At 57.2% G+C, this 16,375-nt stretch overlaps 2 protein-coding genes across 4 annotated transcripts in view; both read right to left on the reverse strand.

The window, feature by feature from the left end:
• Positions 1–91: 91 nt before the first annotated feature.
• On the reverse strand, positions 92–3,815 carry SLC22A31 (solute carrier family 22 member 31). Its single transcript, XM_058846351.1, has 9 exons — positions 2,985–3,815; positions 2,410–2,513; positions 2,179–2,333; positions 1,812–1,980; positions 1,412–1,533; positions 1,223–1,331; positions 926–1,137; positions 705–816; positions 92–620 (listed from the first exon to the last, which is right to left on the reverse strand). Exons 1-9 carry the CDS (start codon positions 3,798–3,800, stop codon positions 272–274), a joined length of 2,148 nt encoding a protein of 715 aa, XP_058702334.1. The 5' UTR covers positions 3,801–3,815; the 3' UTR covers positions 92–271.
• Positions 3,816–5,474: 1,659 nt separating this feature from the next.
• Positions 5,475–16,375, reverse strand: part of ANKRD11 (ankyrin repeat domain containing 11) — a 128,773-nt gene continuing 117,872 nt past the window's right edge. For all 3 annotated transcript variants that reach the window (XM_058846347.1, XM_058846348.1, XM_058846349.1), the window contains exons 9-13: positions 9,226–15,947; positions 8,395–8,493; positions 8,160–8,303; positions 7,014–7,106; positions 5,475–6,695 (exon numbers count right to left, since the gene is read on the reverse strand). In XM_058846347.1, the coding sequence (XP_058702330.1) occupies positions 6,510–6,695; positions 7,014–7,106; positions 8,160–8,303; positions 8,395–8,493; positions 9,226–15,947 (7,244 nt within the window). In that variant the 3' untranslated portion in view covers positions 5,475–6,509. The remainder of the gene's footprint in view (positions 6,696–7,013; positions 7,107–8,159; positions 8,304–8,394; positions 8,494–9,225; positions 15,948–16,375) is intronic.

The following is a 16,375-nucleotide window of genomic DNA, read 5'->3' on the forward strand; positions in this document are numbered from 1 at the left end:
TGAGCCCCACAAAGCTGGGGAGGGGGTGGTCACCCCCTAATAAAGAGCGGGGGTCGGTGGCGGGAGTGTGTGACCCCCCCACAGCAGCGACCCGTAGAAACAAGGCACTTTTATTGGGAGCCGGCAGCACCCCCGGGGGGGCTTCACCCCCGCCCCGGGGCTCCCAGCGCCGCTGCTCCTGGGCAGGGATCCGGCCCCAGCGCGGGGTGGGCGCTGCTCCCGTAACACCCCCGGACAGCGGGGAGACCCCCGGGGAGCGCGGGGGGCACGGCTACATCTCGCGGGGGGCGTCCGGGGAGCGCAGCATCCTCTTGGTGGAGGTGGCCAGGCGGGAATAGTCGTGGGGGATGGCTTGGGGGGCCAGCAGGGGCAGGTGGTCCTCGCGGGGGGGGCGGCGGAACAGGGGCGGGCGGCGCTGGCTCTCGCCGTCCTGCAGGGACTGGGGCAGGCCCCGGCCCTGGCTCTCGGGCAGTAACATGATGCTGAGCACGGCCAGGATGGCGAAGGAAGCGAACACGACGTGGTGCAGGAAGAAGCCGCGGCTGTTGGGGATGGCGGTGATGGGCGCCGCGGCTTTGCCCACGAAATTGGCCCCCAGGACCAAGCCCAGGGCGGCGCCCCTGCGGGAGGAACACGCTCAGAGGGAGCCCTGCCCCGTGCCCCCCGCTCCGGGCTGGCACAAGAGGGGGGCAGCTCCCCCTTACCTGATCACGGTGGGGAGAACCTCGCTGGCAAAGAAGATGCTGAGCATGGTGACGGCGTGGGAGGCGGCCGTGCCCACCACGGACAGGGTCAGGACAATGAGCTCCAGCAGGTCTGGGAGGAGGCGAAGCACATCAGGGGGCAAATCCCGCACCCACCTCGACAGGCACCCTCTCTTCCCCGGGCTGGGGGCTGCGTGCCGGGGGTCCCGCCGGGGTCTTACACTGGGTGAGGGCCAGCAGCAGCAGGGAGGAGATGCCGGTGAGGACGGTGCAGAGCAGGAGGATGGCGCGGCGCCCGAAGCGCTCGGCAGTCAGGCACACGAAGAGGCAGGCGGCGGCCTCGGTGCCCACCAGCACCAGGTGGGAGGAGAAGAGGGGCAGGTGGGGGACCAGGTTGCGGGTGAAGCAGTGGCGGATGCCGGAGCCGATGAACCTAAGGGACAGCAGCGAGGGGTCAGGGGGCCTCGAGTGGGACCCCCCGCCCCATCACCACCCTGCCGCCACCCCCCGGCGCTCACGCCGCGAAGCCGAGGATGACGCCGTTCTTCCAGATGACCCTGGTGCTGCAGATCTCGCAGACAGAGTGGTACCGGGGCCGCGGGGGCCCCTCGGACAGGGCCTCCAGCTCTGCCGGGAGAAGGGAACGCAGGGTAGAGCCGGCTCTGTTACAGCACCCCCAGAGGCACGGCTCGGAGCCCCCCACGCACCCGTGAGGAGGCTGTCCTGGGGACAGTTGTCTTCGGCCAGCGCCTGCAGGGTCTTCCTGGCCCTCTCCAGCTGCCGCGTGGCCAGCAGCCAGCGCGGTGACTCCAGCAGCAGTGCCGGGCACCTGGGGCACGAGTGTCGGGTCACCGGGCTTCCCATGGGCCTGGCCACCCTCCAGCACTGACCTTCCCACCCGGCTTCAAAGCAACGCTGCCCAGAAACCCTCAGCTTCAAACCTGAGCAAACATTTACCCAGGGTGGGGAGGTTCCCACTCCTCTGGAGAGCCCCGAGTGGCCTCTGATCCCCACCGCGGCCCTGGGCAGGGTGTGCCGGGCTGGGACCGGGGCACCGGCCCCCGGGGCACAGCGCAGCCCCCTACCCGGGGGGGGGGGGGTCCTTACCACCAGCAGGCGGCCAGCAGGGCCAGGATCATGGTGACAGCGCCCTGCAGCACCCGCCAGTCCCGGCACAGCAGGGCCAGCCCCGGCAGCAGCAGCTCCCCGGCGATCCAGAAGAATCCGGCCACCATTGTCACCCCCAGCCGGTGCGGGGGGTCACACAGCTCCAGCCCTGGCAGGGGGTCAGGGGGCCACAGTGGGTGCCGAGGACACGGAGCATCCCGCACCCTGGAGCATCCTGCGCTCCAGACCGTCCCGCACCCTGGCACATCCCACAGCCCGGAGCATCCCGGAGCATCCCGGAGCATCCCGGAGCATCCCGGAGCATCCGCAGTCCGCACACCCCCCTGGACGCCCCCATCACACTCACGTGCCACGTAGAGGGCGAGGAAAGCTCCTGCCAGCGCGGCCCCGAAGAGCAGCCGTGCCACCAGGACCATGAGGAAATCCACAGCCAGTGCCACGCCGAGCCCCAGGGGCACGGCCAGCGCCAGGGACAGCAGGAAGGTGGGACGGCGGCCGAACCTGCCAGGGACGGGCTGTGAGAGGGGCTGGGCACGGTGCCCCCTGCCCGCGGGGGCTCCCCGGGGACCCCCACTACCTGTCACAGGCCAGGCCGGCGGTGACACTGCCCAGTGCCCAGCCCAGCAGGTGCGTGCTCTGCTCCAGGGGCACCTTCCAGCGAGAGGCACACACCAGGTCCCACTGCGGGGGACACAGCAGGGAGGGGTCAGCCTGGGGGGCTTGGCAGACCCCCTGGCACTGCCCACAGGGCTGGGATGGATGGGCCTGGAGGGCTTCTGGAGAGCCTCCACCCCACAAACAGAAATTGGGGGACACATGTGAGGGGACAGTACAGGTGACTCCAAGAGCCCTCCAGCCCCTCAGCTCCGAACCCTTCCATGGGGTCGTTCACCTCGCTCCCCCTGACCCAGAGCTTTCCCGTGGGATCCTTTACTGGAGTCCCCAGCTTGCTCCGGTGGCTGGGACCCCCCATTTGCTGCCCCCGGCTCCTCGCAGGTATTCACCCCCCAGCTTTCCCAGGCCCCTCCCTTATCCCCTCCTTTACCCAAGGGAACCCTCAGCCCCCTCCAGCAGCGCAGGCTGCCCCAGGCCCGGGGGTCCCCCGCTGTCCCCAGCCCCGGGAGCCCCCCAGTCCCACCCCCCGAACCCCACCTGTGTGACGAGGTTGGCTCGGAGCCCGGCGGCGGGCAGCGCGTAGTGCCAGCCGCGGGTGCAGGGCCCGGTGCCGTTGGGCCGGGGGTCTCCGTGGGGGTATCGGTACAGCTGGCAGGGGCTCCAGCCGCCGCGGAGGCGCGGAACGGCGGCGCGGAGCAGCGCGGGGCCCCCGAGGCGGCGGAGCGGCGGCGGCAGCAGAGCGGTGTCGGGGCGGCAGCGGTGCGGGGGCTCCGTGCCCAGCGCCCACCCCAGCGCCCAGCCCAGAGCCAGCGCCAAGCACGGCACCCAGCCCCCCGCTGCCCGCCGGCCCCGCGGCCGCGACCCCCCGAGCGCCATCGCCGCGGCCACCGGAACCGGTACCGGCAGCGACACCGACACCGACACCGGTACCGGCAGCGACACCGGCATCGACACCGACACCGACACCGACACCGACACTGGCACCGACACCGGCACCGGCACCGACACCGGCACCGACACCGGCACCGGCACAGGCAGAGCGCTCGGGGTCGGCGCCGCCAGGTGGGGCGGCACCGGCCGGACCCGCCCCGCGGCACCGCCCCGGACGCTCCCTCCGGAACTCGAGCCCCCAGCCCCGGTTCGGACTCCGCAGCCCCGGTTCGGACCCCGCAGCCCCGGTTCGGACCCGCCAAGTCCCGGTTCGCTCCCCCGCGATACGATGCTCAGTCCCGGTCTGATCGCCCCAAGCCTGGTTTGCCTCTCAGCCCGGTTCACAAACCCCAGCTCTGCTTTGTTCCCCCCAACACCGACCCAGCTCCCCCAGCCTGGTTTGCCTCCTCCCAAGCCCCCCATTTTGGTTCTCCAAGCCTCACCTCAGCCCCAGTTTGCTCTCCCCCAGCCCTGCTCGTTCCCCAGCCCCGATTCACAGCCCCTACCCCAGTTCCCCCCACCCAGGTGCTCCAGACCCCTCTCAGACTGGGGGACCCCCGGCCCAGCTGCTGTCGGGGGTCCAGGGGTGCAGCCGGGGGTTCCAGAACCCATCTGTGAACACCCAAAAATGCACCCAGGTCCCCCCAAAGCTCAGAGGGGCCAGTGGGAACTGTGACACCCCCTCGGGAAGGGAACGTGTTGGCACCACGTGAGCCCGTGGGAAGAGCCAGCAGCGCAGCCAAACTGCAAACTGCCTTTATTTCCCTCTTCCTTTTAAAATCTACTCACAAACGCGAATTTCTGGGGGCAGCAGCATCACTCGGGTGCTCAGCTTCAGACCTGCAATGGTGGAAAAACTCCATCTGCAAAATCACGTTGAAAATCACACTAAAAAAAATAAAAAAATCCCATCTGCATTTTTTTGCTCCCATCTGAGGGATCCACACCCCCGCACACGTCTGGGGAGTTACAGCACCGGGAGGAAAACTGACCCTGGGGACTCCCAAGGTCACCAGCACCGCGGGCAGATGAACCTATGGGACTTTCCAGTTTTAGACGCTCATAAAAGGCCTCTCTGTGACTACAGAGACAAATTTATGGCTGTTTAACAAAATAAAGACCAAGGATGGAAATTAAGCTTTCTTGAGGCCTCTGACACAGGAGCAGCTCCCGGTCCCAGCATTCGCTCCAGTGCCCACCACACCCATCCCACAGCCCAGGACAAGGATGGGGGGAAAATCCCTCTGGCTGCAGCTGGGACATGGCACTGCCCGTCCTGCTGTGGCTGTGTGAGCCCCAGTCCCGGTGCCAGCGGAGCCAAGGCAGGGGCTGAGGGCTGGCCAGGGCACAGTGGGACCCCCCTGGTTCTCCAAAGCTGCTGTGATGTGCTGGAGTGAAAACCTCCAGCATCCCCCTGCCCCGACCGTGGAAAATTCCTCAAGTGGCTGCAAAGCTGGAGGCAGTGAGGGGGGAGCTGGGGGCTGAATCCAGGGGTCCCCTCTGGTCCCCCCAGCCAGCAGAGGAACAAGTGGCATTTGAACATCTTTGCTTTCCAAAGCGGCAGCTGAGACACTTGGCCAGCAGGAGCACCTGGAAAACCCAACAGAGGAAGTTTGAGATCCCAGAGCTGGCAGTGGGGGCCACCTCTCACTCCTGCCTGGGGCTGGCAGCTGCAGCTGTCAGGAGAGGCTGGGCAGGAGGAGGAAGGAAGGAACAGAGGTCTTGGAAAGGCACTGGGATCTGCCTCCAGCTGCATCCCTGAGCTGCTGAGTGAGGACCGAGCTTGCCTGGATCCACCCATCCCTGTCCAGACTCTGCAACCCCAAAACAGCTTCTCCTGCTCAGTCACCCTGGGGGCAGTGAAGTCACCAGCACAGGAGGGTCCCCTCTCCTCATGACCCACCCCTGGAGGGTTCCAACCCCACTGCACACAAGGGAATGGAAAAGAGACAGTGATGTTTAAAATCACAGAACAGCTTGGGTTGGAAGGGACCTTAAAGCTCATCTTGCTCCATCCCCTGCCATGGGCAGCTGATCTGGGACACTTTTTCCTTTGACAGGGAAACTGCTGCCCAGGGTGAACTATAAATACAAAGATAATTTTAATTAATTTATTTATTTCTTTACACATAACTGAAAGTGATGTTACAGTACATAAGTTATTTACAACTGTGCAGTAATGTGTTGCAAAATAAATTATCTAGAAGGCAGCAAAAGTACATTGTTAATGTATATAAAAACTGTACAGCATTTATGGGATACAATTTTTCTTTATATGAGTATTGGCTCTGTAGTGTTTTCAAGTTATGTTCTCAGAAAGAGAAACGAAATGCCCAAGATTAAAGGAAAAAATATATAAACCACGTGGATTTTACTCCATTAAAAACACAGTTGGCAAAGTCCTTTCTCTGCGTCGCCGTCTCCCCGGCCGTGCCGCCCCGGCGTCTCCTCTGCCCGTCCCCAGCGGTGGCAGCGGCTGCTGTGGGGCCACCGGCACATCCCGGAGCTGTCCCCGCTCCGGAGCCGCCGCTGCCCAACGTGGACACACTGTCCTTTTGTTTCTAATTGTTGTTTGTTTGTTTTTTTGTGATTTTTTTTTTTTGTAGTATTTTTTTTGTTTTGTTTTTTTTTTAGACATACCCATGATGGAACGAGAAACTCAAACACCCCCCCCCCCCTCCCTCCCCCCATGGTTTCCTACTGCAGCTTCTCCGAGAGGAGATCCGGTGGAAAACAGAGAGCTGGAAATCACGGTGTTCACAAGTACATGGTTCACGTGGTTGCTGGCCCCGCTCAGCAGCTTCTGCAACACACACACGGTGTCCTTGGCCTCCTCCCTCCGCGCCTCGGCCAGTCCCGGGGCCGCTGAGCGCCCGCTGCCCGCGCTGCCCGGAGCCTCCCCGCCCGGCCCGCTGCCCCGCGGAGCCGCGCCAGTCCGGAAGCGAGGGACACGTCGTGAAGAAAGTGCAATTATTTTTTCTTATTGTTTTGTTTTCTGCCGATAGCTGCTTCCTCCTCCTCTGACCAGGGATTCATCAGCAAGCGGTTAAGGGTGAATGTGAGCTCGACCGCCCGACCTCGGAGCGCTCCCGTCCTTGCCAGTGTTCAGTGATGTCTCCTGGGGTGGAACTGTCATGCCGGCAAGAGCACAAAGTCATCGTTCACGTCGACCATTGGCACATAGAACGAGGGCACCTCGTTCACGCAGAGGGATTTGTGCCCCGCGGGGTCCAGCTCCTGCACCTTCAGCTGCCACTCCATCCTCTGCACCGCGTTCAGGGCAGCTGCTTCGTGTTGCTGTCGCATGAGCAGGCACGTCTGCATTGGGAAACAACAGTGGGATGTGAGGGCTGAGAGCCAGGCACAGGCAGGGGACACACAGACACACAGTGGGCACAGTGTTAAATGCAGCAAGGGATGCCACACACAGGACACCCGGCTTTGGAACATCTTCTGAGCCCAGCTCCAGCAGGAGCCCAGACAAAGTTTGGGACTGAAAGGCCTCGTCATCCACTCCCATGCAACACTGCCCTGGCAATGTCCAGCCACCCACTCTGTGCTGGAAACCACTAAGGCAGCTGCCTCAACCCTCCTGGAATGCCCCTGCCTGGAGCACGGGGCTCCCACAGCTCTCACCTTCATCCGGTCATACTTGTCATCCACGTCCTGCAGCCAGGAAATGAACTGTCGCGCGTTGAAACGGTCTCTGACCGATTTGTTTTCATCTCCCTAAGGACAGGACAGCCAAGGGAGGGGCACAGGATTAGTTTTATACTTTAGGCAGTTACAGGTCTCACAGGCCATATTCAAGCCCCTCACACTCCTCAGAACTGCGGTGCCTGCAGGGAGGGAGGACGCACATCACTGCTGCCAGCTGCCCCTGCAGCCCCCTCCAGGGACTCAGCCTCAGATGGGGATGCTCCCATGTGCACACACTCCCTGGTTCTTGTTTTGCAGGGGATCTGTCCATGTCAGCCCATCACAGCACCTGCAGCTCTCTGCCTCCTCCAGCTCATGCCAGGAGAGCAGCAGCACAGACACTCGGCTGGGAAATGCCGACGGATAAATCAGAGCTCCTGGATCAATACAGAGCTCGCTAATAAATCCCAGGATCCTGTCCCTGCCCAGGATCTCTCCTGCAATGCAGCAGTGTAAGGTTTCTCTTCCCTTCCTTCCACAGGAAGAGACACCCCGGAGTGCAGCAAAGGAAACCTTACCAGTGTGCAGATGATCCTGACCAAGAAGGATGGAGGTCCCAAGAGTCACTGATAAAGCTGAGCCATCTCTGCCTCTAACAGATGTGAACTCCCTGTATCCCACATTCCTGGATCTATTTCCTCCTCTGGCACACGTGTGGGAACTGAGGCAGATTAGGGAAACGATGTTCCAAGCCATAGAATAGTTTGGATTGGAAGGGATCTTAAAGCCCATCTCATTTCACCTCCTGCCATGGGACACCTTCCACTACCCCAGCTTGCTCCAAAACGCATCCAACCTGGTCTTGGACGCTTCCAGGGATGGAACAGCCACAAGTTCTGTGGGCACCCTGTACCAGGGCCTCACCACCCTCACAGGGAACAATTCCTTCCCAATATCCCACCTAACCCTGTCCTCTGGGAGAGGTGACATCCTGCACCCATGTGCTGTGGTGGGTGACCTGAGCAAGGTTACATCAGTAACTCCAGCCTCCATCCTTCCCTCCATCCCTCCAGAAAAGCCCATCTCCCTCAGGGTCTCGTGGAACCCCTGAGACATTTCCTCAGCGCTGAGCCAGGCACTGACCTGATTTTCCAGAGGCATGTTGTACACCTCGGAGTCCAGCAGCATGGTGCAGGCACTGAAGGGCACGGCCTGGTTGGCAATGGTCCTCGCTGCCCGGCAGTGCACCCTCAGGATCTCCTGCTCGCAGGAGACGATGAGCTTCTCCTGAGGAAGAGCAGGGCAGTGAGTGTGGCAGCCTCAGCCTTGCCAGCAGGGGAAATTTGGGGCCTGCTGCCCAGCTGGAGTGTCCCCTTACCCGCTCGATGCTGTGCTGCAGCCGCAGTTTCCCCCTCACGGCCTCCTGCTGCTTGAAGAGCTCCTTGAGCGGCTCCGCGAGCGACGGCGGCGGCGCGATCTGCGGGCACAGGCACAGGTGAGAGCAGGACCTCTGTGGGGCACTGCCCGGGGGCTCCCTGCCCCCCAAAATGTGTGCTGGCCACAGAGGGAGCAGGGACATCCCATGGGGGGCCTATGGAGACCGGGGAGAAGCTCTGCCAAGGACTCAGACTCAGGGAGGGCAAGAACAACCAGAGCCTGACTCGTCCTTGTGCTGCAGGGCAGGGTGTGCAGTGAGGAATGGAGCCTGGTCACACTGACCCTTCTCCTCCAGCCTGGATTCACCTGCAGCACCAAGTTTATTGAGGCATTTGTATTAGCAAGGCTGCTCCTGCAGCAGTGAAATGCTGATCCCAGTGTCAAGGCAAAGTGCAGAGCTTGGGAAAATGACGGCAGGAGTTTAGAGCCATCTTTTCCCCGTGCTCCAGGTTCATTATCCTGGTACTACACTGCTGCAGGAGCAGTTTTACCTTCCAGCCTCAAATCCAGTGGACTCTTATAAACTTTGCCCTAAAGCCTGACCAAACCTCTGGTCCCTCAGCACAGCCCAAGATCTTCTCTGCAAAAATGCAACAACTCAGTGGCTGCGTTTACCACACAGCCAGGCACTTACCCAGGCTCAGGTTTGGTGTCAAGTTCTAAAGGCAGGTTGGGCACTGCAAGGTGGTCACAGGGCATGGGGGATAACTTGGATGTGTTTGTAACAGTGAGGGGGAACAGCTCCCGAGGCTGAAGAGAGAAGGCGACTCACCACTGGAATATGGAGCTTGCTTAGGGGCTTGCCATCCAACAGGTAGGAGCCCGTGTAGGTGACATACTCAGCATAGCACTGCGGAGCTTGGGGAGTAATGTAGCACAGGATTTTCCGCTTCTCCTCGATCTTCTTCCTGATCTGGAGGTACTCGAAGTAGGGGTTGGACCTGTCGCTGTGGTAAGGTTCGATGTCGTCCAGTTTGATGGCATCGACGATAGCTGCCAGTGTCTGCTGGATCATCTCCCTCGTCTGCTGGGTGGACGTGTTGATCTGCTGCTGCAGCTGCTGGTTGGAGCGCTGGAAGCGGCGCTTCCGCGGGTGCTGAGCCTGGGAATCGTCCTCCTCCGTGACGCGGCCTTTGGCACGCGTGACGGGCGCAGAGACGGGAGGAAATTCCTTCTCGGATGCGGCGGCGTTCTGCTTGTTTTGGTTGGCGAGCATCTGAGCCCGGTTCCTGGTAATCCGCTGAGGAATCTCTTCTATTTTGGGTGGTTTGGGAGCTTCTGCTACTGGTTTTTGTACTGGTTCAACAATTTCTGCTTGAGCGCTGGCGGGAGGTGCGTCCCCCTGGGATGGCGGGGCCTGGCTCCCAGCACGGGCCGTGGCACTGTCCTGTGGAACACCGGCCTCGGAGCCGGCCACGGGCACGGGACAGGGCTGGGAGCTGCCCTCTGCCACCCCACCAGCCGACGACAGCTCCTCGTGCACGGCCTCCACCTCTTTGCTCTCCGCCTGCGCGGGCTCGGACGGGGTCTGCTGGAAAACCTGCGCCTCCGAGTCCTCCGCTGCCTTCTCCTCAGCTGCGTTCAGCGCTTCCGAGGCTGCTTCTTGTGCGACCACTTCTGGTTTCTGCTCCTCTGCTGGTGGCTCTGTGTCCGTGGGCAGGGTGGCCGCTGCCTGGCTGGCCGGCGGCTCCTCCGGCTCACTGGATGCTATCACGGACACGCCGCCACCTTTGATGATGCCAGCGCTCGGTTCTGAAGCTGCTGCTGGGCTTTCCTCCACCGCTTCTGCCTCGGTCATCTCCGTCTCTGCAACGTCCTTAGGCTGGAGTGGCAGCTCTGGGAGCGAGAAGGGGCCGAGGTCCAACTCATCCTCGGTGTTGGTGAAGGGGTCGGGCCACGTCACCGCCTCCTCTGCGTTCGCAGGTGCTGCGTTGCTGTTCTCCAAATAGTTGTTTTCTGGTGCGGTGACAACTTCAGTCTGAGGTTCTGCTGGCACACACGGGGGCTCTGGAGGGATCTCTGGCGCTTCTTCTGAAAGAGGCTTGCAGTTGTTGAAGAAGGTGTCTAACCTAGTAGGGGACATGTATGGAGCTTGCTCTTCGGCATTTGCAATTTCTCCTGGAACTGCTTCCTCAGGCTCCTCCTTGACTTCCTCCAGCCTCGGTTCCGACACTGACAGAGGGTAGGAGATGGGAGAAACGGGGTAGGAAGTCTCTGTGGGAATGAAGGCTACCGGCGCGGGATGAATCGGCTCTAGGGAGCAGAGCGGAGGTTTAGGGGACTCGGAAAACCTCTGTGGAGATTTCATCAGGAGCTCCGAGCCCATGGACCAGGTGACAGAGTGCTCTGCGGGGTTGCCCATCAGGCTGGGAGGAATGGCGGTGTCTGGGTTTCGGGAAGGAGGGTTATCCCAGTCTATGTTGTTTTGTTCGGGCATTCCCGAACTAAAATGGTTCTCTTCGATGGGTGGTAGGTAGGTGGATTCTGGTGGCATGATGGAGGCAGTGGCTTGCTGCTCCTCTGTGGTATCCAAGGGCATGCCAATGTCGGGGGGAAGAGCACTTTCCACTGAAGGAGCCAGCAACTCATCCCTGTGCGAAGGGGAGGATTTTGCTTGTAAACCAGAAAAGACACTTTCGGGTGACTGGGCGACCCCGCTGACGGCTCCCGGCGCGCAGTGCAAAGCTTCCACTTTGGGTGAGGAAACTCCATAATCTGGAGAATAATACCCAGGAGACAAACACTGGAACTTCTCAGCAGGAACAGAGGGAAGGGGAACTTTCTCATCCCCTGGAGAATCATAATTTGATGTTGCTGGGACACTTTGCTGTCTGAAAAACTTATCTCCGACACTGAATTCCTCTTCGGGCGCCCTCCTGATATCCACTGAGATGGAACGGTAGAGGTTTGAGGAGGGTATGGTGCGAGTTGGGGTCTGACTGGGGTTCTCGGGGAGCCCGCTGGAAACGTTGGTGTATCTGTCGAAGAAGGAAGGAGAGCAGGCGTTCATGGACATGGTGGAGATGGGCAGCGAGTGCTGAGAGTCCGCGCACTCGAACATCAGGTCCGTGTAGTCCTCGTTGCTGCACGATGGAGTCCTGGGTGTCTGCATCACCTCCTCGTAGCTCGGGCAGGACACGACGGATGCCGGGGTCGGGACGCCCGTGGGCCGGTTCTGATCTGGCCTGGGAGATGCTGGGAGGATCTCCTTCAGCTGAGGACCCGTGATCCAGTCCTTGGAGTCTGTCCCCACAGCAGGCTGTGCCTTGTTTTCCGGTGACAGAATAGGAGTCAGGGGACCCAACTCTTTGAGTTTCTTGTCCTTGAGCTGCGTGTCCAGTGTTAGCGGCTTCTTGGTTGACAGATCCAGGCTCCTCTTGCGCACATCCTCCGAGCTTTTAAGTTTGTCCTTTAACTTGGGGTCTCCAGACCTGTGCCGCATTTTCTCCATCTGCTTCATCCTCTCCTTGTGCCTTTTGTGGCGCTCCTCGATCTCCAGGTCTTTCTGGCTCAGCATCCTCTCAAAGCTGGTCATCATCAAATCACCGTCTCCCAGAAGTTTCTCCCGTGGCCTGGTGTCCTTCTTGCTGCTGTCTTTGGAAAGGGTTATCTTTTCATTCCCGTTGCTGATTTTTATGGACTCTGATTTGTCTTTGTCTTGATTCTCCTTAAGCTTCTCCTTCAGTTTGGTTTCACCGAATTTGAGGTTGTCCTCCTTGGACTTATCTTTAAAGGTGGTAACTTGAGGCCCATCCTTATCTTTGAGTGTTGACTTTGGCTCATCTTTGTGATGTTTAAAGAAACCATCTGTGTGTTTGTCCCTATGCTTTTCCTTTTCCTCCTTCCATTTTTCCTTGTGTTTATCCCGCTTCTTTTTCTCTTTAGCTGTGCTGATGGTGCTGGAACCGTAAGTCTTTTCTTTCTCCGCCTTCTTTGACAGTTCTCTTTCAGAATCATTTTTATCCTTCTTTTCAGAAAATAAGTAATCAATGCTCTTCTCCGGTTCCTCATCAGCGTCTGCCTTCATGTTGTAGGAAGAGCCAAAAGCCTCCCCATCCACAGAGAAATCCTTTTCATAATGAGTGGAATCCTTTCTGCTGCTGGAGTCCTTGAATTCTTCCGATTTTTCCTTTTTCTCTGTCTTCTCTTTCTTTGCTTTTTCTTTCTCGTGACTTTTCTTCGAGGAAGATGAGGAATGTCGGTGCCTCTCCTTCTCCTTGAGCTTGTCCTGAAGGCAGGGTAAAGGGAGAGAGTCCTTAAACTTTTCTTCAGCAGCATCAGTCAGAGAGAGGTTAGAAGACTCGAAGAGGCTGGTGAGTCCTGGCTCTTGCCCTCTGTCCGTGAAGCTGTCAGAGGAGATCTCGCTGATTTTGTCATTGGAGTCATCCCTGTAGTCGTTCAGAGCCTCCTCCTCCAGTTTCTCCAGCAGGCTCTTCTCTGACTCCCCTCCTTTTGAAGACTTCTTCTCTTTGGAATGCTCCTTGTCTGGCTTCTCCTTATGTTTGCTTTTCACCTTGTCATCACTGGTGTGTTTCTTCTCAACCTTTTCTGGGAGCTTTTGCTTGTTTTTCTTCTCCTGAGTGGAATCTATGGACATTCTTTCCTTCCTGTCCTTGTACTTCTCACTGGAGTCTTTATCTTTCTTCTCTTTGTGTTTCTCAAAGGAACTCTTCTCCTTCTTCTCCTTTCCCCCTTCTGATGTTCCTTTGTCCTTTTTCTTCTCCTTGGACTCCTTATCCTTCTGTTTCTCCGAGTGCTGCCGGTCGGACGAGTACTTGCGGTGCTTGTCGGGGTACAGCTCCTTCTCGGCGGCCGCGCCGTCGTCCTTGTCCTGCAGGCTGTCCAGGCGATGCATCTCGCTGCCGGCCGAGTCGCCGACCTTGAACCCACTCAGGCTGTAATCGTCCCTCTCGTCCTCGCTCTCATCGGTGAAGATGTCAGCGATGCTGTACCAGCTCTTCTCCTTGCCCTTTTTCTCATCCTTCTTCTCAGAGAAATCGTCTCTGTCTGTGGAAAAGCTTTTCTCTTTCTTCTCCTTCACCTGGTCGAAAGAACTCTTCCTCTCCTTGTCTTTGCTGTGAAGATCCTTGTACTTCTCCTTAGTTTCTTTCTTCTCTTTGAAACTCTTCTCTAGTTCTTTGTCCTTCAGGATTTTCTCTGGAGCAGCTTTTTCATTTTTCTCCTTATCGCCCTCTTTGGATTTTTCCTTGTATTTTTCTGGCTTCACTTTTTCTTTTTTTTCTTTATCAGGAGCATCTTTCTTCTCCTTTTCCTTCCCAGAATGGTGCCTCTCCCAGCTCTCCAGGGTTTTCCCACTGAACTCAGGGTCAGACTTATCCTTGAAGAAAGTTTCACAGCCATACTCCTTGAAGTCATCTCGATAGGGCTCCTCCTGCTTCGTCTTGGGATCTTTTCGCTCTTTAGAGCCGTCAGAGGAATCTTTTCTGTCTTTGTTGGTTTCACCTGTGTCTTTTTCTTTCCGCTCCTTGCCAGTCTCCACAGAATCCTTCCTTTTCTTATCCTTTTCAGGCAAATAACTGGGAGTAACTTTGTGTCTGTCTGTTTGGTCCTTTTTCTTCTCTGAGCTTTTCTCCACGTAATCCCTCTCCTTCTTCTTTAAGAAAGAGTCCTTTTCATTCCGCTTCTCGTTGTACTCCTTCTTCTCTTTAATTTTATTTTCCTTTTTCTTGTCTTTAATTTCCTCTTTCACGGGTTCTATGATTAGTTTTGCCACGGTGTCATTTTTAATCTCCCTGAAATCCGTTATTGGAGAATCCCAGCTGTCCTCACCCTTGAAATCGAAGGATGAATCAGAGGACAAGTCTGAAAACCACCTCTCCTGCTGATCGTCTGAAAGGCTGAACTTTGTGTCCTCGCTTTCGGCAAACTGAGTTTTGTTATTGAACTCATCAAACCCAGACTCGTCCCTGTAAAGTTTTTCTTTTTTGCATTTCTCCTTCTCCTCCTTGAAGGATTTTTCTTTCTCTAGTTTAGAAACCTTCTCCTCCTTCAGCTCATTCTTCTTCTCAGATTTGGACTGCTTGTCCTTTGACTTCTTCTTTCTCTCCTCCTTGTGTATTCTTGGCTTCTCCTCCTTGGGAGATTTCTCCTTGACAGGTTTCTCTTTTTCTGATTTACTCAATCCTTCTCTGAAGGATTTGCTCAGGTCTTTACTACCATCTTTGATTTTTCTTAACGATTTTTCCTCTTTTGAGGATTTTCCAGTCTCATCTTTATACAACCACTCCTTCTCCTCTGTTTTACCTTTGGGGAGCTTTTCCTCCTTCTTGCCATGTTCCCGATCGTGCTTTAACACTTTCAACTTGTTTTCGACTGGATTTTCTGTCTCTACTATCAAGCCTTTCTCAGGCTTTTGTTTAGAGTCCTCAAACTCAAAAGAAAATGTTTTGATTATTTTAATGTCTTGGCTGATGGGACACTGTCCCTTCTCCTTGTTTTTATGTTTGTGTTTTGTTTTATGCTTTTTAACAACCTTGCCCTCCTTGTCCAGCTTTGGAATTGCTCCATCCACATTGCTATGGAATGAATTCTTTTTCTCAGAAACAGTGTTGTGGGGGGTGTTTTTCTTTTTGTGCTCTGGTTTCTTCCTGACTGGCTTTAGGGACTCTAAGCTCGAGTCCTCGGACGAGTAGTCTGACTCGCTCGTCAGCCTCGTCCTGGTGGAGTCCGATAGGGAACTGACGTCTGACCAAGCTGGAGAAGATATGGTTTTCCAATTGTCCGTCCTCCAGTGCTTGGAGTGCTGTTCTGTAAGATTGGGATTATGTTTCTGGGAGGCTAAACTCCCATGTGAAGAGGTCGATGAGGCAGACAGAGAGTTAAACAAGGAGGATTCCTTTAGCACTAGCCTTGAGTCCTTTACACAGCTAGAGCTCTGTAGAGAGTCTCTATCATCCTCCTCACTCTCCACGTTTTCACTCTCTGATTCAGAGGAACAAAACTTGTCATTTTTTTTGCCAAACCGAACCTCTTTGCTTTTTGTCTCCTTCTTCCGCTTCTTTTTTACTTTGCTTTTCTCCTTGGGTGCCTTGGTGCTGGCAGGCTCCCGAATTTTGCTGCTGGGCAATATGGAGTGGGTGGAGAGGCGCAGCTTCTCCCCCGTGCCCACGGCCACGCTGGTCTCCTCCTCGTCCGAGCTGTCCGACAGGATGCGGTGGGCAGCTTTCTTTGGTGTAATTGTGTTATTTTTAGTATAAGTTTTCACTTCCATTTTGGGTATGGAAATGAAACTGTTTGCTTTAGTCTCTTTCCTGTAATCCTTTTTCAGCAAATGTTTGTCATCGACCGGCGGGACCCGGTCCTGCTCATCATCCTCATCGAATTCATACTCATCCTTCACCGGGGTGATGGTTTTGGGGGGCTCCTGGGCCTTGGGCTTGTGCTTCAAACCCTTCTCAAACTCTGAGTCTGTGTTATTGCCATCAACGGAGCTGGAGGGAGCGAAGGAAGGGGCATCCTCCTCTTCTGAGGTCTCTGCAGAGAGAGAAAAACAGCGAGTCAAGGACTGCCAGGGGTTCTGGGGAGGGACCTTCACTGGTCTCCTCCACACACCAACCCCTGCAAACAGCCCTGGTGCCCTTTGGCCTCACCCAGCCTTTGCAAGTTGGCAGCCAACAGCTCAGAATGCCAGGTTGGGGGATCTTTTTGGAAGGAAGCTTCTCCAGCTCCAACCTGCATGGGGTGCTCCTCAAAATAACATCCTGGGGGTATCATGAGAACTTTGGAACAGGGTTCCACTGCACACAGTGTAGGTCAAGGCTCCCAAAAGACTGAAAACTCTAATTTGCACTAATTAAAACCTGCAGAGTGTCCCACTCTGGTGGCACTGGTGGAAGAGACTCTAGCAGGGACAGCCTGGAAGCGGAAACACCAGTGCTGGGACAGCTGAAGGACAGGAACAC

This window comes from Poecile atricapillus, chromosome 10, assembly GCF_030490865.1.
Source record: "Poecile atricapillus isolate bPoeAtr1 chromosome 10, bPoeAtr1.hap1, whole genome shotgun sequence".
Lineage (NCBI taxonomy): Eukaryota > Metazoa > Chordata > Aves > Passeriformes > Paridae > Poecile > Poecile atricapillus.